A 26130-nucleotide genomic window follows, 5' to 3' on the forward strand; every position below is an offset into this window, starting at 1 on the left:
TTCAAAGCCTGTATGACTGGGTGCCTCAGTTGCTTAAGTGTCTGCCTTCAGCTCAGGTCATGATCCCAGCATCCTGGGATCGAGCCCTGCACTGAGCTCCCTGTTCAATGCAGAGCCTTCTTCTCTGTCTCCCAAGGTCACGGCACCCCCGCTCCCCTGCCAGCTCATGTCTATCCCTCTCTCAAATAAATAAATAAAATCTTAAAAAAAAGAAAAACCAAAACAAAGCCTGCCTCTCCTGGTTCCACATTATCTTTTAGTTTCTATCCCAAAGTGCCCTTTTTCCTAGTTGTTTCTACTATGTTGGGTATGTACCCAGTGAACTTCCTCTTTGAGTTTAACAACCTTGCCTACACCTTTGGAAAGGTCTACCCTCACTCCCATAGGATTCCTTTCCCGTTTTCTAACTACAGCTGACCAGAGTGGGGACTATTATCTAACCTTAGAGGACCAAGCCAGAGGCTGGGCTCAGCTAGACTCTCTCTGGGGATTAGGATCGAACTGCTGTCAAGTCATGGGCTGGAGCTGGAGCTGGAAGCCCATCACAGGGAGTGGAGCCAGCAGCCACACACGGAGACTGAGTGGGCAGAAGTCACCCACAAAAGTGAAAGAGCAGAGAAAGGTGGGACAGAGGCCCTGAGAGGTGGAGAGAATTGCACTGGGTTTATGGCTTTCCGGTTCTCATCCTGCATTCTTGCATGCCTATGAGACTGCCTTGGCCTCAGGGTAACTTTCCTAAAGCTAACTTGAGTGGGTTTCTGTTCCTTATGAAACAGAAGCTTTGGCCGGAATACTCAGCACAACCTGTATTTTTGGGGGAGGGGGCAGGCAGAGCAGCACGTTCACAGGGGAGGGGAGGAACAGAGGGAAAGGGAGAATCTTAAGCAGGCTCCGCTTGTGGAGCCCAACATGAGCCTTGATCTCATGATCCTGAGGATCACGACCTGAGCCAGAATCAAGTCGGACGCTTAACCTACTCATCCACCCAGGCGCACCTCAGTGCAACTCGTTTGATGTGTACCGTGTGAATGACCTGTCTCTTCCAAACCCAGCCTGTGCTCTCCTATCTTGATGCTTTTGGGCACATCCTCTTTCCACAACGGTTTCCTCCCTGCATCTCTGCAGGGCTGTTTTTCCCAACGCTCAAGGTGATGTCTGCACCTCTTCTATAGAGCTTTCCCTGATTCCTCTGCGACTATGTGATCTCTCCTTTATTTGAATTCCATCAGTACTGTGTACCTTTCTTAAGTCAGAGTAGATCCTCAAACAAACTTCTCTTCATGTATCTTACCTTATTTTACAAGACTGTAAGCTTTTTAGAGTCCAGACCAAACCTAGCACACCAAGTATTAACTAAGCAATTCCTGAGTGAAGTCTGATGCTATACACTTCATTCTCATTTCATGCAACAGAGCATGGTACAGTGGCACTGGGTCCCAAACCTGACTAACAGAATCACCTAGAGAACTGTATTTTTTTTTTTTTAAAGATTTTATTTATTTATTTGGCAGACAGAGATCACAAGTGGGCAGAGAGGCAGGCAGAGACAGAGGTGGAGGCAGGCTCCCTGCTGAGCAGAGAGCCCACTGCGGGGCTCGATCCCAGGACCCTGGGATCATGACCTGAGCCGAAGGCAGAGGCTTAACCCACTGAGCCACCCAGGCGCCCCAAGAACTGTATCTTTTTTAAACAAATACATTATTGTGTGTAATACTTCTTGTGATTCTGACTGAGTAGTCTGGAGTAGGTCATGGAAATCTATTATTTATATATTTATATATTTTTAAAGGTAATCTTTTTTTTAAAAAGATTTTGAGAGTGAGAGTGCATGCGTGTGGGCGTGGGGCAGAGGCCAAGAACCTCAAGCAGGTTCCATGCTGAGCATGGAGCCTGATGTGACCCAGAGATCATGATCTCTGAATCTCATGACCTTGAGATCATGGTCTGAAACCATGAGTTGGATACTTAACCAACTGAGCCACCCAGGTGCTAAATAATACTGGGTGATTCTGATCACTAGTCAGGTAAAGAGAAGAACAAAAGCTTGGAACAGGTCTCCTCTAGCTGTGTGATCTTGAGCCTGCGACATGGCAGCAATCATTACTGTTTTTAGTTCTTTTGGCTCAAGGCTTTAAATTGGGTTGAAATGCAAATAACAATTCTAGCTATACTCTTATATAAGCAGATTCTGATTGGTGCTTCTTAACCATGGCTGTAATGGACAATTACCTGAGGACTCAAAAAAAAAAAAAGAAAAGTCAATACTAGGGCCTCCCAGCAGACTGATGAAATCAGAACAGGGATGGGTAGGCACTTAAAAGGTCTAGTCACTTTTATTTTTTTTTAAGTTTCCCAGGGTATTCATATTCTTATGCTTACTTGAATTGAGAACCAGTCGTCTTCTTTTTTAAAAATATTTTATTTACTTATTTGGCAGAGAGAGAGACAGTGAGGGCAGGAACACAAGCAGGGGAAGTGGGAGAGGGAGAAGCAGGCTTCCCACCCAGGAGGAAGCCCGACGTGGGGCTAGATCCCAGGACCCTAGGATCATGACCCAAGCTGAAGGCAGACACCTAATGACACAACCACCCAGGCACCCCAAGAACAACTCTTCTAGAACCTTTCATAAACAAAGCTTCAGGAGAGAGGAACAAAGGAAGAAATAAAGTATTATCAAAAGAAGAAAAAGGGCACAAAAGGAAAAAAACCAGGAAGCTGAAGATAAACTTGGCCTTGTTACAATTCTGTATTAGATTAGCTTTGACCAGGAAGTAACTCAAATATTCTCTAACTCAGGATATACAGCTCCATAAATAAAGGCAGCAGACTCAAGATGAAAATCTTGACAAGCTATAAAAAACACTGATATGAAAACTGAAATTTATTTTACTAGTATCCTTCCCCCTGGTGAAGATCAAGATACATACTTTTATGTCAGAATGAGTATTTTTTTTTTTTTTAAAGATTTTGTTTATTTATTTGACAGACAGAGATCACAAGTAGGCAGAGAGGGAGGCAGAGAGAGAGGGAGGAAAGCAGGCTCCCTGCTGGGCAGAGAGCCCGATGCAGTGCTCTATCCCAGGACCCTGGGGCGGAGGCTTTAACCAACTGAGCCACCCAGGCACCGGAATCGAATGAATATGTTAAGGGCCTCCTTCTCCTATTACCTTAAACCCAATTCTTACAGTTGCATTTCTGAATTTGTAAACCTATAGTCTTACCTTTCTAATAGTTGCGACACATATTGTGGAAAGATTTAATGGGTCTATAGCTTCCAATTTCATTCCTTCCTTGAACCATTCCCCACTCTGGTCTACTTCTTTTACCTAAAGAATTACATGAAAGCACAGCCACCGTTACAAATATTATCATTCTAACAATGAAAATATTACCAATTTGAAAACACTTATCAGATGAAAATACCAAATGCCTTCTCCTACCTACCTAATATTATAACTCAAACTTCCGTTCGAGAATAGAGAGAACTCAGGCAAATAGACAGAATTTAAGAAAAACTATAATCAATAGTTGTGACACCTATGGATCACAAGGTCTTAATTCCTTTTACGTGAACAAATGTAATTGTGATTTCCATAATGTTAGGAAAAAACCCACAACCCTCTTTCAAACCTAATTTACAAATGAGGGTTCTTATAAAAACTTCTTACCTTAGCAAATAAATGTGGTGGTGTATCAAAATGTCCATCCTGTTTCTTTGTAATATCTACAAGGAAAAGTTACATACTAATCTGTCAGCATTTGTGAGAAGACCAAAAACCACGTTTCTTTGAAGGTTTCAAACTCACAAGGTATGTATACTCTAAAACATGGCAGAAATACATGCCTTCTACATTTATGGTGAAAAATATCTTCTAATAGTCTTTCTCTTTTCAGAGTACATGTGCTATTTAAATACATTCAGCCAATCAGAATGCTGGTAATTCCCTAGTTAGGGAATCACAACTTTGGAGGTATGCTTTAATGTGTTTAGTATTAAGTCTAACCACATTTAATCTTGTTCTTTTGATTAGAACTGAATGCAAAGGGAAAGGCTACCTTTAGATCTTTCAAATGGGCTGGCTAGGAAAAGTGTTAAGACAACAAGTGTAGTTGTGACCAGAAGTGCATTATATTTGAACTGAGAACAAGTGGAAGGAATATAAAGGAGTCAGGACACTCCTATTCTGGTGTGAACCTTCCCTAATTAAGGCAGAATGAGCAGCCCAGACAACTAGAATGCTATTTCTGATCTCTGCTATTCTGTAGAGAAAAAAATAACCAGGTAGTACAATTTAGCCTCAATAATGTTTTCAACAGGTGGTCCTGTGACAGGTGCTTACCAGATCTTTTGAATCGATGGCCTATGCTTCGAGACCAACCGATATGATGGATTAACGGGCTGTGCATATGGCACCAGAAGTCATCTGTTCTATCTTCACTCTCTTCATACACTAGTCTTAATCTTCCTCCAATTACACTTTCCACCACTGCCACTCGCGTGCGACACAAATGCCTCTTGTCAACCACTTCTACTCTCATGCAAGGTTTGAAAGGATACTGCATACTCTCTGAAACCTTAAACAAAAGCAAACAAAGACTGTTCAGAATTCATGACAAAGGCCTACAGATAATCTCAATATTGTACCATTAAAAATACTGAGTGCACTCGACATTTAGCTAGATCATCTGGCTCACTAAATTAAAATAATTCCTTAAAAAAACTTCAGGCTATTCCTTTTTTAGAGCTCTCAATTGACACTTCAGTCCTTTCTAAGATCCTGTCTTTACCTTCTGTGAGAAATCAGGAGGAAGTGTTTTGGCACCAGTAAGTCGTTTCACTAGAAAAGCTTTCCAGTTTGTATACTTATGCTGAATAGCTAAAACAAAAGAAATAACCAGTTACACTTTAGCAAAGAGCAGAATTCCTTCATAAACTATTTTTTCAAACCACAACAATTTCCCCTGTATTCAGAGTATTAAGGTTCTGTAGAAGAGTAACAAAAAAACCCCAAAAACAAACAGAAAAACCACAAGTATATCTTGCGAGCATATAAGATGTGAAACCAAAAAGTATTATCGTAATTTTGATATCCCTTGAATATTACTATGTGTGACACTGCATTGAAGTACAAATATTCAATTACAGTAGGGGTCAAGAGGCCACTTACTTCTAGGAGGGACAAGAGGCTTTCCACTGGCTGCACACCAGCCAACTGGATGGATGTCAGAGCCACAGACATTGCACCAGAAGTCCAGCCCAGGGTCATTTTCAAATCCTTCATATCTTAAAAGGGCATTGTAACCTGAAACCAACAAACCAATCACCACATAATAAGAAAATGCAATGAAACAGAACACGACCTAGCTGCTGGCAGTGGGTGTCAGATGTTAGCTGTACCCGCAGCAGAACCCCGTGCAGGGTGTGTGAGGAGACAGATGGCTGCCCATCCCCAAACTCTGACACTCCATAGAGCTGGGGGCCAAGTGAGAACAGGCCCTGCTAACCAGTCCCCAGGAGAAGCCGCTGCTACTGGTGTACTGATCAAACTTTGAGAGCTGTTTTTGTAATGTCATTAGTTTAACTGTTTTTAGAGCTCGGCTTCCTCCCTTTTAATGTATTTTAATTTTACCCAGAGTTTCTGAAATTCTTAGTGGAAATTCTTAGTGGAAATGGGGGTGGTAAAGTCCTACTAGAATGTGTAGTTTTGAAAATAAAAGAAAGAAGGTTATGGTAAGTCACAGAAATCCAGGTAAAGTAACATCTCAAAGAAACTGCTTGGTTGGGGTGCCTGGGTGGCTCAGTCTGTTGGGCGGCTGCCTTTGGCTCGAGTTGCGATGCCAGGTCCTGGGATTGAGTCCTGCATCGGGCTCCCTGCTTAGCAGAGAAGTCTCCTTCTCCCTGTCTCCCTGCCTGTCTCTCTCTCTCACACACACACACACACCTTTAATTAAAAAAAAAAAAAAAAAAAAAAAAGAAACTGCTTTGCTTAGATGAATAAATATTTTGGGTAATTTGGCAATTTGGTTGTGGCTACCTCAAGCGCCTAATTTTTTCTGTCCTATTTATTTGGAAATAAAATGTGAAAACACAAATAAATGTATATGAAAGGACTTAAAGACCGTACATACTAAGCAAACGGGAAGCCTTACTTCTTAGAAAGAACAAAAAGTGTATGATATATCCTGTTTATAATAAACCTTCTGTTGGTAACAGATTTCAATTTTATTTAAGGCCTTCAGGGGAATAAAAAAGGCCCAACAAATTTATATTTTGGGCAGGGAGCTAAGTTCAGTCAGCATTTTCATGTGTTAAAAGCTATGATGAAAATTTACAGCATTAAAACCTTAAGTTTTAAAATTCAGTAATTCCTGGACTAAATTATGAGTTTGACAACTGTTCTTGAGTTCTATTTCATGATTAACATCAGGCTCAATTCTAAAATGTCATTAAAGTGGCTTAAAAATGATATATGATATAATTAGAGAAAACAGAAATGTAAAACTGGAGATGGGAGGTGTAAATAGTTCTTGGATATTAAACACACTGATCCTTAGATCTATTTAAATATAACTGCCTTAAACACCTAGGACAGACAGACTATGTTGTTTTGAATTACAGTGCAGAGAACACCACAAGCATTTAGAGAGTACTTGTATAGCTGGGAGAACGTTTCAAGGAAAAGCTGGGAACCGAATTGGGTAAAATGTCTGTGCAAAGGCACAGAAGTGCTAATAGGCTCTGTGAGGGAGGAGGGAGAACTCGCCTTATCAGAACAGAGATAGCATTTCTGCTGGGAAGCAACCAATGGAGAAACTCATCAATAACTATAAATGCCAACCACCTCGATTCTTTAAGGACAAAGAAGTGATTAAAGATGCTTGAGCAGGAAAAAAAAAAAAAAAGACGCCTGAGCAAAAAAATACAAGATCATCTTTAGTAAATCAAGTTTGTCTACAGTACGTAGCGAGCAGGCTGTTTGGGGGAGGATGGCTGGAAAGAGGACTAGAAAGAGTAGGATGCATCAGACTTCTGACTAACTGAAGGACAACTTAGCTGAGTGGTTGTAGGCCCCATCCCTACGTCCTGATGAAGGACTACAGTGTCCTACACCATTCACTGAGCGCCTCGTCATAAATGCAGGGAGCATTTGGCAGATGGCAGCTCATGGAATAAACGAGGTGTTATACTTCTGCATATCACCTGCCCACAGTGTCGAACACAGGACATACCTAATGCATTTATGTGATAAGCAATAAGGCAGCAAAGGCCTAGGGGACATGGAAAGCAGTAGGAGTGAAGAAAAAGAACCCAACATAGAGGAAATTATCAACACTAGTTTACTTTTGGTATTACGGACCTCATCACTCTTCTTAGCACCTCAAATTTTTGTTACTTTTCCAAGTATTTCCCTACACCAGGGTGTGGCACACTATATAGTGGCCCACAGTCTGGCCTACTGACTGATGTTTCTTACAGTCTGCATTTCAGAATGGTCTTACATTTTTAAATGGCTGAAAAAAAAAAAATCAAACACAGAATAACATTTCATGACACATGACAGTTACATATAAAACTGAAACTTCAGTGCTTGTAAATAAAGTTGTCACTAGCACACAGCCACGCCTATTCATTTATGTCTTGCCATGGCTGCTTTCATGATATGATGTCAAGCTGAGGAACCATGACAGAGCTTGTACTGCCAAAACTAAAATTATTTACTGTTCAGTTTTTTATTAAAAAAAAAATAATAATAATAATTTGCTACCCTCTACCCTATTACTGCATTTCTTATTTACTTGGCAATATTTGTGAAATTTACAAATATGCTTTCTTACAAGTTAATAAAAACATAACTGGCATTTTCTGGTAAATTATTACGTGTGCTTTCACCTGCTAATTTTACAATTCCAGCAATCCAGAAGACTTTGGTAGGTAGGCTGCAGTCTGTATTGGGAACTTCTACTCTCACATTTTCTGAGATATCACCCCAGCAGGTCCCCATAGGTGCCTGTCATATAAAAATTATTAAGTTATCATCTTATTAACATAAAGCCCAAAACACATTTTGTAAAATAAGCATTCCCATCAGTAACAGAAATATTAAATTAAAAATGCCATTTAATTCATTCATTTTTCTCTAAAAATAGAGTTGTTATTTCCTTTTTCACAGAATTCTATTTGGAAAAAGCCGGTGTGAGGGGCAAGCTTAAGATGAACAGAATTTCAAATATATTAGAATAGATCCATGCCAGCTTTGAAATTCAATACTGTCCTAATACAAGACCCGAGCAGCATTTTTTGTTAAAGCTATCACAAACTCAATAGATTTCACAGGACAAAGCAGATAAACTTATTACTTTTAAAATATATGCTTAATGAATGCACTTTACCTTAACCTCTAATTTTAAAGGGTCTGTCCAAAGAGCAGAAAGAAAAATACTTCCAATCAGCAATGGGGTTTCCAGTAACAGGAGAAACAAAACTTAGTTATCCGTATTTTCAAATTAAGATAAATTCATAAAACAGAAATACAGTCTGTTAAAGTGGACATGTGGCAAAAGCACCAGCTAAAGTTATTAAAAAAGTGGAATTGAAGAGTTTCTGGAGATGCATATCATGGGGCAAACTGTTACATAATTTATTACTTATAAACAAAGAGGAAACATTCACTGTTAGAACTGATAATCACTAGCCTTCACACTACTTGTTAGGATGCAGACTCAGAAAACTGATTAAATGAGTATCATGAAGAGATTTTCCCAAGTCTAACATGCCCAAATTACAATTTCCATTACATTTTGATCCTTAAAACTTGAGGCCATTTATAATTATTTGAAGTTTAGGCAACGGTTAATTAAATCAAGTAAGTGAATTTAGGAATGCTGGTAATACTAAACAGTCTCTGTGGCTCTGACAATCAGCTCCTCGTTAAAAATAATTTAGAACCTTGAACATAGAGAAAAGGATATCAAAGACCTGATCATATGAACAAATCAGGAAAAGACAAAACAGCTTCAGAGCTCAAAGATGACCAAACAAAGACATCTAGGAGTTACACGATCTAGCCAATTTGAACATTGGGTAAATGTCTTCCATGCAAGGCTTCTCATACTTCGGTGGATGCCAACCCAACAGAAGGGTTAGCCTAAAATAGTACTCAACCCCTATCCTCTCAACAGTTCATGACATTTCTGAAGGAGAGGAAGAAAAGGTCAAATAATCCTGAACTAGAGTACATCTGGGCACCAAAGACAGAATCAAATTATGGCTATTACTTTAAGTAGCACAAGCAACAAAGTACTTAGAGACAGCGACCTATCTCAAATATTTGTGATTCTGGAAGGGTCCACGTAACTATCTCCCTGAACTCTGCAAAAAAAACAATACATCTGTTATGACTACCCCTTTCTGCTTTTTTTGAATTGAAAGACTGGACTCTTCAGGTTCTGCTATCTCCCCCTATATCACTCTAGACTGTAGGGCCATCCCTATTGCCAGCAGATAGGATCAGAAAAGGAGAGGCTGGAAAGATGATAGATAACGTAGGTTAAGCTAAGATGTATTAACATAAAGACCATGTTTTCATTTCTGTGACGATGAACCAATTAGAGCAGACAGATGCAGCTGAATTTATGCTACAATAAGGCAGGGTATCCACCCCTCTTTGTTTGGCTGCCAAATCTTGTGGAATGGGTTTATTTTTTGTCGAGAAGAAAGAAGCCTGGTTATGTTGATAAATTGGGGGTTAGGTTGGCATACTGCTAAGTGAATTTGGCATAGAGCACTCCTCTCAGAGCTAGATAGGACAATTTCACCAACATTTTTTTGGGCCTTAACAATTATTTGCAGAAAATAGTTTTTAGTCACATTTTATTAAAGAAAATAAAGGGTCAATAGGCTTATTAAAAAATAAGGATAATATTCACTTTATTGGGGGATATTATGTTTTTGTCCCTACAGTCTGGATTGGTATAGGAGAAAGTAGCAGAAAGTGACATTTGTTCTTGCCTGTAAGGTTGTGGTTCTGCTAGGCCCTCTTAAACCAATCCATATGGTTCACTCTAAGAAACAAAAAATGAAGAAACAAAAACAACCAAAAAGAGCACCATAGTTTCTAAATAGCACGTGCTCAATGTGTTGAAATAATAAGGTAATTTCACAGATATATCTGCCCTTTTGTTTAAAATGAATACTCTTAATTGTGGAAGACGAAATGACCCAGGGCTTGACAGCCATCTTCATCCAAGTCATCTGTCTTCTCTTGCTGGCAGGAGGGATACCTCTGAAAGTCTGGATTGGCATAGCATGAACTAGCAGAACCATAATTTACAGGTAACAACAAATTTACCTTCCAGACTCAGGACGAGAGGTCCACCTCAGGCTCCTCCCAAATCAGGAAGATCTGCTTCACCACTTCCTGCTCCAGGGCCACTCGTGAGGGCTATCTGGGAGCGACTCTCCTTCCCTGCAAGGTAAGCTGTCATCAGGTCCTGCAGGACATGGCCAGATCCAAACACTGAGGGCTCCCCAGCACAAATGAATGACCACCTCCACCTGACTGTCGTCTATAAAAAAATAACTGGGTGGAAGTCTTATTTCCTGCACTTCAACAACATTCCCAGATAGTCCAACAGCCCAGATGGCTAGACTCTCAGAGGGCTGATACACTGTACACATGATGCCTCATGGCAGAAATACAAATTTCCCTCCACAGAACTGCCAACCTATTCTGATAACCACCCACAATCTTCAACAAGTGGGCAGAAGTTAGGCCTGAAGCTGCACAGAGGTAACCAAGAAAGAATCTAACCCAGCGATGGTATGACAACTGTACAAAAAGCCACCAATGAAAGACTAACAGGCATATGAGTATTAAGGTTCATCCAGTAGAGAAAGATGAAATACTTTTTGGCCAAAAAGGGAAGAAAACATTACAGGAAATTAACTAGACAGAAAGGAGAACTCCTAAATGCTACTCAGTGGAATTGGTTGGTTGAAATAGGAAAAAAAAAATGTTCCTTCTCCGGAAAGTCCACTCACCTTTTGATTTGAGACCAAAATCTACTTTTTGAGGTGGTGGCAGCAGGATGAGGGGGAGTGTGAGGAGAGCATAAAAGGAAAACGGGATGCGTGGGGTGGAAGCAAGATTAAGAATGGGAGAAGGCTATGTGTGTGTAAAAAGGGATAGGAAGCAGTGACTACTAATTTGAAAGGCGTAAAACAGCCCACCATTAAAAAAACCAAAAACAATGTATTAAGTCAATACTGTTGAACAATCAGGAGATCAAATCAAGAACCACTTTAGAAAACAGACTAAAATTAAAATAACCTAGACTATTTAGGTTTTCTTTAAAACATAAAAACATGACAAGTGATTTCTCTTATTCTAGAGTCCACTGTTTTCCTGTACAAATTCTACTGCACGGTGAGATCCGTGACAGCTAATTCAGCTGGAGCACTAACGAGTGCCAGGAACTAACTGAAGCTTTATTTCCATTAGAAAGAAATTCTGCAATCTAGGATGACATCTTGGAGGTTCTGAGTTCAGTGAGAAAGGACATGAGTACTTCAACTTTTAGTGGAGTCCTGTGTATGTGTAATCTAGGCTAAGGGAAAAAAGCCAAAAAAATAATTTTACTTGAAATGCATTACTTTACTAATAAACACATACTTGAGAAATGGATCGTAAGTTTTACTATAAAGAGAAACTACTGTTACTGTATGTACACAAACAAAAGTACTTGTGTTTTTGACCTTAAAATCCAAAACACACTTGTGTTATGTGTTGCAAAGAAGTGCAAATAACCTTACCTTCTCAAAACACCTGACTTATAGTTCAGGTGTTTAAGAGAGGATTAGAATGTATCATGTAAGTGATACCAGATATATTTGTGGAGGCAGTAAAGTCAGCTTTATTTTTTTAAATTTTCAATTTTTTTTATTTTTTAAAGATTTTGTTTATCTATTTGACAGAGAGATCACAAGTAAGCAGAGAGGCAGACAGAGAGATGGGGGGATGCAGGTTCTCCGCCAAGCAGACAGCCCGATGTTGGGCTCAATCCCAGGACCCTAAGGATCATGACCTGAGCCAAAGGCAGAGGCTTAACCCACTGAGCCACTCACGTGCCCCTAAAGTCAGCTTTAAAGTTATAGTATACATGTGTACAAAGGGCCTTTTTAAAAAAAACTAACAAAACTACAACTATTATCAAGGGAGAAAAAAGAAAGATGATTTCTGGTCTTAGCAAAGACACCAGAGTATACAGTCCAGTATCAAATGAAAGAAATTTCAAATCTGTAAGTACATGACTAAAGGTTTGGTTTATATGTTTCACATCCACTTGATAATAGCACATTTGGCTTGTGCTGTAACGTCTAGAGAGAAATATTTTACTTAACTTTAAAAGGTGAGTCATGGGAAAAGGACTGCTTCAATTTAAAAGACTACACTCTTATGGGGGTGCCTGGGTGGCTCAGTGGACTAAACCTCTGCCTTCAGCTTGGGTCATGATCTCAGGGTCCTGGGATCGAGTCCCACATCAGGCTCGAGCCTGCTTCCTCCTCTCTCTCTGTGCCTGCCTCTCTGCCTACTTGTGATCTTTCTCTGTCAAATAAATAAATTCTTTTTTTTTTTTTTTTAAAGATTTTATTTACTTATTTGTCAGAGAGAGATCACAAGTAGGCAGAGAGGCAGGCAGAGAGAGAGAGGAGGAAGCAGGCTCCCCGCTGTGCAGAGAGCCCGATGTGGGGCTCGATCCCAGGACTCTGAGATCATGACCTGAGCCAAAGGCAGAGGCTTTAACCCACTGAGCCACCCAGGCACCCTCAAATAAATAAATTCTTAAAAAAAAAAAAAAAGTAGCTGTCTTCAGCTCAGGTCATTGGGTGGCTCAGTCAATTAAGTAGCATGCTCAGGTCATGATCCTGGGGTCCTCGGAGCAAGCCTCACATCAGACTCCCTGCTCAGGGGGAAGCCTGCTTCTCCCTCTCCCTCTGCCTACATGTACTCTCTATCCCTTTGTCCAAAAAAAAAAAAAAAAACAAACCAACTTAAAAAAAAGGACTACAGTCTTTAAAAAAAATTAAGATTGCTTTAAAATTCAATGTTCTGCATACACACTGATCAACTGGAGGCTCTCTTGGGTTCAAACATAAATTACTAGAGAAAAATCACCTGTGAATTTCATGAATGTATACCGTACACCTAACTGGCATTGGTACTGCAGTAATATAGTGGATTTTTCCACAGTTAGGATAGATATGGATACTGCTTTTAGAGGCTGTGAAAAAACAGGAAATATATATTGAAAAAAATAGAAATATATGTAGATACATATATATGTGTATCTGTGTGTGTATAATCAGTCTCTGCTCCTGTACCTGGCACAGAGCCTTTAAAACCCTTGTAATTTTCTAAGCGATAAGAGCACTAAGAGCATCTTTTGTTCTTACACTGGTTTCTGACCCGGGTCCTGATATAGAGCTCCTCAATGGTTTGTAATCTCTTAAGTGATAGAAGCACCTTTTGTTCTAATGGGGAGACTCTGGGTGGGCTCCTAGATAGCCTCAGGATGGGACTGGTCACCATGAAGATGAGCCTATGAGTAGAAGCTCAGAACTCTCAGCCCCAGTCCCCATCCCCTGGGAAAGGGTAAGGGTGTGGAGACTGAGCTCATGACTGATCCTGCCTATACAATGAAAGCCTTCATCAGAATCCTAAAATACAGGCTTCCCCCGCCATCCGGAAGTAGATAAAATCAATCTTAACTATAACTGTTAAACCTCTTGTAAGCCAAAACAGCATAAGGTGAGGAAATGCTTTTTGTTTCCTGAAAGCAAAAATCCTTTCCTGGTTTCTTTTGGTTGGTGACAGCAAGTACTAATGCAGGCCTTTTGTAAAAGTGGAGTAGTCTACAGCAGACATTTGGATAGTGAGGGAATCTGTAGATGGGGCCCAGAGAGCTTCTGGGTTGCTGATTACATGGGGCTGGTAGGAAGTGGCATAACCCAGAGAGAGTGGGAAGTTCCATGTGCCTTCTCATAACCTTGCCTCATGTATCTTTTCATCTGGCTGTTCACCTGTTATCCCCTTTATAATCAACTGGCAAATACAAGGATTCATTTCCCTGTAAGCCATTCCAGCAAGTTACCGAACTCAAGGAACAGGTCATGGGAACCCTTATTTGCAGCCAGTTGGTCATAAGCACAGGTAACAGCTGGGACTTCAGATTGTTAACTGAAGCAGGGCTAGTCTTGTGGGACTGAGGGATATGATTAACCTGAGGGATATGATTAACTCCAGGTAGACAGTGTCAGAACCGAGTTGACTTGTCAGACACCCAGCTGGTGTTGGAGAATTACCTGATGTATGGAAAACCTACATATCTGGTGTCAGAAATACTGTGTGGTAGCAGTGTATGAGTAAAAGAAGCACAGGAACGTTTTCCCTATAGAGGCTTAATTAAAAACTATGAAAAAAAAAAAACCCAAAACAAAAAAATTTAAATTATGAGAAGAAGGTCAAAGCCCAAAACTGAAATATAATCCAGCTACTGAAAAAAGTAGCAAGAGTTTCATTTACAATAAGAGACAGATTAGATGAACTAGATGATTTTTAAGATATATTATAGTTTTGTGACCGCATGATTTATGATTAATTAAAAGTGTTATTACCTAATTCCGTGGTTTCCAACTCCGGAGACCGCCAGAAAAGGGGAAGCCAAGGGTCAGGGGCCAAGGTTTTGCCCACCCCACCCCATCCTTGCCAGGACAGTGAGTGCAGCTTCCTCTTAACCTGACTATGTCTATTAGGGAAAAGAGTAATAATTCTGAAGCTTATACCAACAAACCCCCAAAAATAAAAAACCAGAAAAAAGAAAAAGTCTCAAAACTACCAAACTACAACCTACACAGGATGAAAGATATACTAGGTACATGGCAATCATGATACACAGATTGGAAGCAGGTATATTTAATAACAGTTGAGGCTCAATTTCCTTTGCTAATTATAAAAATGTCAACATTGCTGTAACTAAGTAACTCAGTGAGGCACTGTGAATAATTACAGCAACTATTAAAGAGGACATAGTCCTACGATATACTTCGTAGAAACTTTATTCCCAGAAGTTTAACGATAGACTGTGGAAAAAAAGAGATCCACTGCTGAAATCCTATGATTTTAAAACTAATGACAATCACACTTAAGTGCCAGGAAATATAAAGTGTTTGTTTCCCTATGATCCTTACTCCAGAAGAGGTTGGGTTACCTTAAAGTAGCAAGGCACTCAACTCAGGGCTCGGACACTGCTCCCAGCCCCAATTTTTAGTTCAATCAGAATAGTTCTGCTTCCATCTTACACACTGCATGTTTCTTAAAATTATGTTTGGAAAATAATCCCCTATGAGCAGGAAATGACCCCCAACCTGTGCTCAAGTTGGGGACAAGGCAGAAGTGGAACTTAGAAGAAGTTGGCCTTACTGATCAACCAGTTTTAGGGCAGGCAGTTTGAGTCTTAGAACACTAGGAGATGGACGAAACAAGGCAGGGACTTGCGCTCCCAGCAGCTCCTGACAACAGACTTCCTAAAGCCAAAGCCAGTAACTCTCCTTGGAGACCTACAAAACTACCTGGGGGAAGAACCAGCTCTGAGGGATAAAATCAAGTGCAGCGTGAGATCTGACTAAAACCAAAGGGATTCAAGTGAAGATACTGGTTAAGGCAACAAAGCAAACTCATTTGTACTAAAATAAACTAAGAAATTATCGTTATCAGTCACTTTCCTACTCAGTGAGAAAAAGGCAGTAAAGAAAGATGAGTGGAGAAGGAAGACACTGGGTGACAGATGCTTTGCTCCTGAGTGAGAAATGGGAGTGCACACAATAATGCAATAAGGCTAATAATACAATAAGGCTAGCTGCTTTAATCTACATGATAGAACGCTTTAATCTTAAAAAAGCCAAGTTGAAAACAAAACCAGTTTCATTATTATAGTAGAGATTTTTCTTACAAAGAACTTTAATAGACATGGACATGAATAAAATGTGCTTCTCGGATTTTGAAATGCTTTTTTAAAAAAATACCTTAACTACTTATATAACACAGCTTTACATGGTTTGTGGTATCAAAATATAAACGGACCCCAGAATACTAAAGACAGGAAAAGAGATAAAGGCTACTCAGAAGAGACAACAAATTTCCAGGTATCTGAGATGAAGGAGTTAAATTGTAATTGAGAACTTAGGCTGAGTTTGAGTTTCTCAAAAGCACAAAGAACTGTAGAGAGAAAGAGAAAGATCTGCTTTGCCGTTCTTTTCTGTTGCTGTTGCTATATATTTATTTAATCTATTTCACAAACGTGACACTACTATCCACCCTACGGTGAAGGATTTTACCTACTTTGCACTGGATAAAGTTATCTAGGATCCCACTTATACCACCAACTAAGGCTGAACACCTGTACTTTCAGGAAAGAAAACTAGCAAATTGAGGACTCAGCTTTAGTTTATATTTCTACCACAGCTTTCATATGCTCTGCCTTGACTAAGAGTCTGTATTGGCTGTGAACTAAAATTCATTTGAGTTTCCACAGCAAGAATTCAAGCTCAGTTTTGCCCACATGCTGTTATTTGAAAGTGAAGTCCTAACTTAAGAAAATGTTTAGTGTAAGCAAAATTTCATTCATTAATTTTCTAAATTCTCTTTTCTTTTTGTACATAGTAGCAAAGTTGTTTTTATTTTTGTTTTTTTTTTTTTAAATAGCAGATAGAATCTTTAAATATAAATTAAACTTGTAGTAAGGTAAAAAAAAATTGGAGAGAAGTAATCACAGATCATTTAACAAGAAGGAAGAGGAGCAAAAGGAACAAAGTTATCTTTGGATAACGTTTTTAACTTAATTCTGAATTACTTCATATACTCTATAAGATCTGCTTGCCAAAAAGGACATCCTGCAAAGGGTTTTCTGGTATGTGTCACATATTTCAGCCCACAATGCTATATTACTAACAGTTCCTTCTCTGTTTTTGTGATTTTATCTTTGGAGACAAAAACATAACTGGAAGAAAGATCCTTCCTTTTCTGAAATATCAGGTCAGCTCAGAAAGATTTAGGTAACATGCACGATGGAGGTTTGTGTTACGCTGAACCATACGACACTGCCAATACACATGACATACAAAAGCAGCAACTGTGTATGGTTCAGCTTAATATGAAAATTAGAGAAGACTAGTACTTTTCCCTATTTGAGTAATTTCAAGTTGTAATTTACTTTTTATTTTATTCTTTTTGGTGGGCAGGAAAGCAAGGTTTATTGAGCAATAGTAAAGTGATAGCACAAAGCTCCCCAATAGGGAGGTCCTGGGACCTGAGAGGGTTGCCCACAAACGATAACTTCTTTAAAGAACACTTGCACATCTTCTAGAAATTGTTTTTATTACTAATAAGTATAATAAAAAGTAACATTTTTATGACAAAGTATAAAATAAAGACCTCCTAAAGACAAGATACTTCAGATGTTATTGTATCTTCGGCTTTAAACAATGACTAAGCATTTCAATAGGTGAGAAATTCCATACTCACATGTTTAAAGCACGTAACAGGAGCTGCTATAAAGCTATTGCTATTGATGTAGTTACCTCAGCTGAAGCCCTCCATGGATACTGCTGTGGGGAAAAAAAATACATGTAGATGTATTACAATTCTCAAACCTTTTATTTACAAGACAATATGAAATGATACAAAATTAACTTATCACCTTGAAAGAAAGTTTTCTTTTTTTCCTGTAAAGATTTAAAAACTTTTCTGAATAAACATGAACTTTTGCATAGATCATACCTGCAAACAAAAAGCAATTTAAGTCTTCCATACATAGTATAAGCTGTTTGGAAAGTGAAGGAAGAAAGAGCTCTTCAGTAATCAGCGGGGAAGAACAGCTGAGAGCAGAAGTGTTCAAAGAATGCCATGACTGCTTTTGGGTTTTTATTCCCAAGCAGCTTTTACTGGGCACCGCAATGAGATCTCTATCCGGTATCTGCCACAGATACCTTTAGGAGGGTTTTTCATTGCTTTACTCCCTGTTACATCTCTCTACTTCTCTGTTTTCCTGTCAAGAATCTTCTTCTTCTTTTTTAAAGATATTTATTTATTTATTTGAGAGAGAGACAGTGAGAGAGAGCATGAGAGGGGATCGGGTCAGAGGGACAAGCAGACTCTCCATTGAGCTGGAGCCTGATATGGGACTCGATCCCAGGACTCCGGGATCATGACCTGAGCCGAAGGCAGCTGCTTAACCAACTGAGCCACCTAGTCGCCCTCCTATCAAGAATCTTCTATTAGAAATGATGCTTTCCTCAATCTATTCTTCTTGCTATTCTCTTCTCCTGCAAATATTGCTAAACGTCTTATTTCTTTGCTTTTTATATCCTCAACGCTCCCCACCATTCACAGCATAGAGAACCTGTACACAGAAAATAATAAGCCAGATAAAAAATGCTAAGGATACTGCCCCAAGCACTGTGAACTTGGGAATACAACTACTCTCTTCTAGAATAATTTACTGAAACCAAAACAACCACGAGGAAACCTAATGTCATAATATACCAGTTGGGCCTAGAAATAGCTTAGTTAACAAAAATGCAAAATTAAAATGTCATTAACTCAAACTAAATGAATCAGTATCAAATATTTCACCTCTATTATATTCACCGATATTACCTGCTTTAGTCTTTGCTTGATTTTGCAAGGTAGCTTGATACTGAGCATATGCGGCTAGTTTAGCAACTAAAGGTTGTTTCTGAAGAACTTTCGCTTTCTTTGTTGGAGGCTTACCCTGAAACAAGAAGAGTTAAGTAAATAGGATTCTTTCTCATCCACCCCCCTCCACCGAAAAAATTAACCTGATTGCATACTACTCATTCTGCTTAAGTAACATCAAGGGTTTAGAAAATTATTAAAGCAGAGGAAACATACAAGATATTTTAATATGAGAAATGTCTTTTTGAGTTCTGCTACAATGTAGACATCTAACATGGGTAGCAGAGCTGGCACAGACTAAAACAGCAATATGCAAATTAATATGTTAATAAAAAATTATATCCCATAAGATGTTAAACATAGGCTGTGGTGGATACTTGATTCCTTCTTATACTAGATAAAACCAGTGGTTATTCACTCATGCAGGTTGCCAAGCATTGCTATTTATATGGTAAGAGAAGATAATTTAATGTTTAAAGAGCAAGTGACTGAGGTTTATACCTTTAGTGCTAACGCAAAAGATCAATGACAAAATGATCATGGGCCAAATTCACAGTGTGACAAACTGCCATCCATTTGGGTACAGACCACTGCTCAGGATCTTACGTAATGTCTATCTGAAATATAGAAATACATCTAAGTGATGTATTTCCTTAATCTGGGGAATTTATATAATCCTTTCAGTGCTATGTAATGATCACAGCTAAGTTAAAGGAGAGTAAGCAAAATGTGATCAAAATAAAATATATTACAGAAATCAATTAAGTGCCTTAAAAACATTGTTTATATGCTCTAATAGTAACAACTTAGTTAAATGGTCAAATCTCCGTTTTGTAGGCATTGCTGTACATTTAAAGAAAGATGAATTTCTTTTTATACCATGAACATTCTCAAAAAGGTTAGTTGGATTAACCAAACACATTTGTTCAAGGTATCAAACAGGCTGCAATCTGTAGTAGAACGCAAAGATGATGGAGAAATAATACCAAAGGGTAAATCATTTCTCCCCAAATACTGAATGATTCTACCTTGATATTAACTCAAAAGAAAACAGGGGGGAAAGAAAGGCTTCAGTTCCTGTACATAACAAGGTGTTTATTATATTTATGCTTATTCAGAAAAAGAAGACATATTTTTCATTCACTTATAGAAACAGTTCATAGTTTACTTTGGATAGTGTGTCTTGTCTATTTATAACAGCTGCTTCATTTTATGGACTGAGCAAACCCTGGGGACCATATGTTTCCAAAAAAAAAAAAAAAAAAAAAAAAAAAGGGGGGGGTATAAAGTGGGAGCTGGCCAACTGGGTAGAGTGGAGTGCAGTGAATCACAATCAAATGAAAGGTAAACAGTGAAAACCATAGAAATAACAGATATAAGGAACAAGAAGGTTTCTGTACCGTTACCTGAAGTCTGGCCAAAATGCTTGCCTTCTTGGAGTTTGACGAATAGCTTCGTGAACATGAAACGCTACAGAAACGCTTAGTTTTGGAGTAAAAAGCATCTCGCACACCAACCATCCCACACATTTCGCAGGTAGCTAATGAAGAAAACGAAAACACTGGTGTCATGGTCATAAAATAAAACCGTTTTTTTTTAATCTCACAGTTTTATTAACTTATTACCTAAAGGTTTTATTTTAAACATGAGACATACAATGTCTTCTGTTACAGAAATGATGGAAAATCCTCCACGAAAGTTAGAGAAAAGACTGGTATGATGCCATGGCTACGGCTCCAGAAAGTCTTGGCCGTAGCTCAAAGTCTAACAGGTTTTACAAAGGGTCTGAACCCACAAACAAATATAAAGCAGATTCCACTTACATGTCCTTAGTGCTCACCATGTGCCAGGCATTTTCATAGACACTAAGAGCGCTAGCCTTTTGAGAGGATTATAAACAAAACATAAGAAGTGGTGCAATGCAACGTTTAACATGAGGAACGACCTTGAAAGAGCCACGTCTCGGGAAAATGCTAAGGGTAATACACAGATTCTTTCATGTTATGTTCAGAGGACAAGAAGGAAAGGACAGGCTCAAAGCTTGAGGTAGATGCTTGATTATTCCCTCTGATAAGAGGAAAACAAGACTCTGCTTCCTAATGTGCCTCTTTTGTAAATTTGCACACTGGACAACAATCTGAAAGGCAGAATTAGAAGAAGGGTCACAGAACTGAAGTTCAAAATAGGTAAGCAGATATGAACTGGGAGTGGGACTGCTAGGTCAGGACAGTTCTAGTTTCAGTTTTTCGGAGGAACTGCCTGACTGTTCTGTAATGGCTATATACAACTTTACATTCCCATCAGCAGTGTGTGTTTCCTTTTTTCCACAACCTCACCAGCATTTGTTCTCTCTTATCATTTTGGTAACAGTAACAGTCATCCCAACAGGTGTAAGGTGGCATCTCACTGTGGTTTTGATCGTTATTTTCCTGATAATTAGTGATGTTGAGCTTGTTTCATGTACCCGTAGGCCATCTGTATGTCTTCTTAGGAAAAATGTCTATTCAGGTCCTTGTCCATTTTTCATTTGAATTTTTGTTTGTTTTTATGCTACTGAGTTGTAGGAGTTATCAGATATGATTTGCAAGTATTTTTTCCCATTCTGAAAGATGCCTTTTCAATTTACTGCTTTCATTATTGGGTAGAACTCCTTAGTTTGATGTAGTCCCATTTTTTTTTAAAATTAAGATTTTTAAAAAAATTTATTTGACAGACAGAGATCACAAGTAGGCAGAGAGGCAGGCAGGCTGAGCAGAGAGCTCAGCTCTCTGCTGAGCAGAGAGCCCGACCAGGCAGAGGCTTTAAACCACTGAGCCACACAGGTGCCCCGTCCCATTTGTTTTTGCTTTTGTGTCTAAACCAAGAAATCACCAGTGTTTTGACCAGTGTCAAAAAAGCTTTCCCCTATTTTCCTGTGTTTTAGTTTTAGGTCTTAGGTTAAAGTCTAATCCATTTCAAGTTAATTTCTGTTGATTGGTGCAAGGATCCAGTTTCATTCCTTAGCATGTGCATATCCAGTTTTCCCAACACCATTCATTAAAGAGATTGTCCTCGCCCTATTCTGTATTCTTCTTGCCCTTTTCAATAATTAGTTGACTGATAATCAGTATTTCAATCAGATATCTGCATTCCCGTGTTCACTGCAGCATAAGTCACAAAAGCCAAGAAAATGAAAACATTTACATGTACTCTGAAAGATGAATGGAGATATAAAATGTGGTGTGTAAATATATACACACATAAAATACTATTCATTCACAAAAAAAGAAGAAAATTCTACCATTTATGACAACAGGGTTAAACCTGGAGGGAATATGCTAAATGAAATAGTGTATGGGATTATTTACACGGGGAATCCTTAAAAAAAAAAAAAGGCCGATTTCATAGAAATAGAAAATAGGATGGTGACTGCCAGCCTCTGGGGGGGTTGGTGACATGTAGGTTAAAGGGTATAAAGTTTCAATTATAAGAACAGTAAATTGTGAAGATCTAACATACAGCATGGTAAGTGTAGTTAATAATACTGTACTGTGGGGATGCCTTTGGTTGAGTGTCTGTCTGCCTTTGGCTGAGGTGATAATCCCAGGGTCCTGGGATCCAGTCCCACATCTGGCTCCTTGCTCAGCAAGGAACCTGTTTCTCTCTTTGCCTGCTGCTCACCCTTGCTTGTGCACGCTCTCTCTGGCAAATAAAAAAAAAATCTTAAAAAAAAAAGTAATACTGTACTGCATACTGTTAAGTTGCTGGGAGTAGATATCGTGTTCTTTTCCACAACCCTACACACAGAAGAACTATATGAAGCGATGGATAGGTTTAACTTACCTTGATCTTGGTAATCATTGAACAACATGTATGTATGTACGTGTATAAATACAGAATCATCACATTGTACATATTAAATACATACAACCATATTTGTCATTTATTCCTCAAAAGAGGGGGGAAAAAAAACAAACCCAGAAAGTAACACAGCAAACAAATGCCTGAGTGGGTTTAAATCTCCACCCAGTTAAACTGGAGGGACCTGTAGTTCCACCAGTACTTAAAAATCTCTTGCGAAATGATGAAAGAAAGATAAGGTACCACAGAATTAGAGATGAAAAAAGGATGTTTAAAGAGAGAAAAAAACAGTTCTCTGTTGAAAAAATTACAGAACAGATAAGTAAAAAGGTCTGTGACCTTCTAGGTAAAGAAGTTGTGATCCTAAGGGACAGTGAATCTTTGTCAAGAATTCTACATATCCAACTATGATTCCCAGGACAAGTCTGTAAGCGCCACCAAGGCAGGGACTATTCTGTATTGTTTCTCTCTGCATCTCTAGTATTTAAAATAGACCTGGACACATAAAGCCTCAATAAGCCTTATTTCCTTTGGTGATAAGGACTAGTACTGGACTGGTAAAAGTAAACCATGGCAAGAGTATAGTTTGAACAACATGGGTTTGAACTGCGTGGGTCCACCTGTATGTGGATTTTTTTTTCAGTAAATATGGTATTGTAAATGTATCCTCTCCTTATGACTGTCCTAAAAATCTTTTCTCTAGCTTACTTTATTCTATATATTGTATTATATAATGTAGGAATACATTATATAATGTAAAAAACATACAAAACACATTAGTCGACTGTTAAAGTTATCAGTAAGGCTTCTGGTCAACAGTAGGCTATTAGTAATTAAGTTTTTGGGGAGTCAAAGGTTTCACACATATTTGTGTGAGGGATGGGCTCCTAACTCGTGTTGTTCGAGGGTCAACTTATGTATTAATAGTATTTTTTTTTTAAAGAGTTAACACATTTAGGGGCGCCTGGGTGGCTCAGTCAGTTAAGCGTCTGCCTTTGGCTCAGGTCACAATCCCAGGGTCCTGGGATCGAGCTCCTTGTTGGGCTCCCTGCTCGGTGGGAAGCCTGCTTCACCCTTTCCTTCTCCTTGCTGCTCTGCCTACTTGCGCTATCTCTGTCAAAAAAAACCAAAACAAAAACCAACTTAAAAAGAGGAAAAAGAGTTAACACTTTGATAAAATCTCATGCAGCTTTGTCAATAGTGACCAAGAAATTTAAGGTGAAGTAGAAGACATCCAAGTAGGTTTTAACTGACCACATGACCATACCTAGTTGGTCCTGATAAATGACAGGAAGTTCTTTTTTTTATTTTTAAAGATTTTATTTTTAAGTAATCTCTATACCCAATGTGGGACGTGAACCCACAACCCCAAGATCAGAGGTTGCATGCTCTACCGACTGAGGCAGCCAGGCAACCCCAATTTTTAAAAAGTTTTATTTATTTACTTAGTAATCTCTACGTTCAACATGGAGCTCAAACTCATGGTGGCCCTGAGATGAAGAGTCACATGCTTTTCCAAGTGAGTCGGCCAGGTGCCCCAGTGATGGGAAATTTTTATTTTTATTTATTTATTTGACAGACAGAGATTATATATAAGTAGGCAGAGAGGCAGTCAGAGAGAGGAGGAAGCAGGCTCCCTGCTGAGCAGAGAGCCCGATGCGGGGCTCGATCCCAGGACCCTGGGATCATGACCTGAGCTGAAGGCAGAGGCTTTAACCCACTGAGCCACCCAGGCGCCCCATGGGAAATTTTTTGATATGGCCTACATCTCTGCCCCAGGCCCTGTGCTGTTCAGCTTTTTAATTGAAAAACTAGAATATGACCAATAGGGCATTATCATCAAATCTGAAAATGGCACAAAACTAGAATATTATACAACACAACCTTCAACATTAAATGACAGAATCAGAAATAAAAAATTTCTAAAAAGACCAAAATTAAGTAAGGAACAGGCCATGTAAATTTATTTATTTATTTATTTAGGAGTGGGGAGGGGAGAAGGTGAGAGAATCTTTTTTTTTTAAAGATTTTATTTATTTATTTGACAGAGAGAGATTACAAGTAGGCAGAGACGCAGGCAGAGAGAGAGAGAGAGAAAAAGAGAGGAGGAAGCAGGCTCCCTGCTAATCAGAGAGCCCGAACGAGGGACTCGATCCCAGGACCCCGAGATCATGACCTGAGCCGAAGGCAGAGGCTTAACCCACTGAGCCATCCAGGCCCACAGGGTGAGAGAATCTTAAGCAGGCTTAAGATGAGCTGGATCTCATGACCTGAGCAGAAATCAACAGTCAGATACTTAACTGAGCCACCCGGTTGCTCCCAGAGTAATTTAAAGTCTTAAGCACTGGATTTAAAATATCAACTGCAGGGGCACCTGGATGGTTCAGCTGGTTAAGCAGCTGCCTTCGACTCAGGTCACAATCCCAGGGTCCTGAAATTTAACCCAGTGGCGGGCCCCCAGCTCAGTGGGGCATCTGCTTCTCCCCCTTCCCCAGACTTGGGCGTGCATGTGTGCTCTCTTTCTCAAATAAATAAATAAATAAATAATATCTTAAAAAAAAGAAAAAAAAATCAACTGTAGCTGGAAAGGGGCTAGAACTTGGCGGGTCTCAAAAGGAAAGCCCCCAGAAGCTTTTCTGTTTCCAAAACCAGAGCCTGTCCTTTGGGGACTGAGGAAGAACCTAATTCTTACCAGATATCCTGCCACACTCAGAGAGAGGTCTCTGAGGACCAGCACAGTGTGTAGTTCATCCAGTATCCACAGGGGAAACTTCTGCATATATACTTGCTGCCCATCATCCTGATGGACAGGCTTGCGGAGGTCAGAGCCAGTCTTTTGCCCTTAGACCCATGGTGAGGCCTCGGAACCTGGCTTTTGGCAGCTGAGGTTCTATGACAGTTATTTAAGCTCTGATCACTGTTACTCTGCTTCCCTTTATCAAGAGAGGCATTAAGAGAAATGTGAAACTGATTTCACTACAGCCTCAACCTGGGAGTAAGTTTGAAATCATTCCTGGGTCCTCTTCAGGCCCGGAATCATTCTTCAATTTTAAAATCAGAATGGTATCATGGCGGACTCACTTCAGAATCTAAGTGGTATCAAACAAGGCTGGATCCTATTCCCATTCAGTGTTTTCAGGCATCCCTGGTGTATGCAGCCCCAGATGGGGCTTCTGGGGATACTTCCCTCACCCCTGCCTTCAGGCCACTCTGCCTAGCAGGTAACCACATCTCAACTGTACAGACAGAAAAACAGGCTCAGTGGGTTAGAACCCTGCCCAAGGCCAAAAATTTAACTCCAAATCTGCTTAATCTACCTTCTTTCCCCTGTGCCCGAGTCTTTGTGATGTCCTTGGAGATGACCTTGTCTGGCTCCCAAATGAGTGGGATTGTGTCCCTCAGCTTTTGCCAATAGGAAGCCTTTTTGCTGACAGCAAGTATCAGAAACGTGTGGGAGGCCCTCAGTGAGCACTGACTGATTTAAAAATATGTTTTCAGGTACTGCAGGACACAAAATGGTTGTATTTCCACGTCTTTC

At 39.4% G+C, this 26130-nt stretch overlaps 1 protein-coding gene across 7 annotated transcripts in view; it reads right to left on the minus strand.

Moving 5' to 3' along the window:
- Positions 1-26130, minus strand: part of MBTD1 (mbt domain containing 1) — a 70042-nt gene that overhangs the window by 16117 nt on the left and 27795 nt on the right. The window contains exons 4-13 of one of the 7 annotated variants that reach the window (XM_059150505.1): positions 20159-20292; positions 18714-18828; positions 17580-17659; positions 10350-10466; positions 7892-8009; positions 5169-5303; positions 4789-4877; positions 4341-4575; positions 3669-3724; positions 3222-3326 (exon numbers count right to left, since the gene is read on the minus strand). In XM_059150505.1, the coding sequence (XP_059006488.1) occupies positions 3222-3326; positions 3669-3724; positions 4341-4575; positions 4789-4877; positions 5169-5303; positions 7892-8003 (732 nt within the window). In that variant the 5' untranslated portion in view covers positions 8004-8009; positions 10350-10466; positions 17580-17659; positions 18714-18828; positions 20159-20292. Of the gene's footprint in view, positions 1-3221; positions 3327-3668; positions 3725-4340; positions 4576-4788; positions 4878-5168; positions 5304-7891; positions 8010-10349; positions 10467-17579; positions 17663-18713; positions 18829-19253; positions 19370-20152; positions 20293-26130 lie in introns of all 7 variants that reach the window. The other 6 variants (XM_059150502.1, XM_059150506.1, XM_059150503.1 and 3 more) reach the window with 6 other exon arrangements.

This window comes from Mustela lutreola, chromosome 15 (assembly GCF_030435805.1).
Source record: "Mustela lutreola isolate mMusLut2 chromosome 15, mMusLut2.pri, whole genome shotgun sequence".
Lineage (NCBI taxonomy): Eukaryota > Metazoa > Chordata > Mammalia > Carnivora > Mustelidae > Mustela > Mustela lutreola.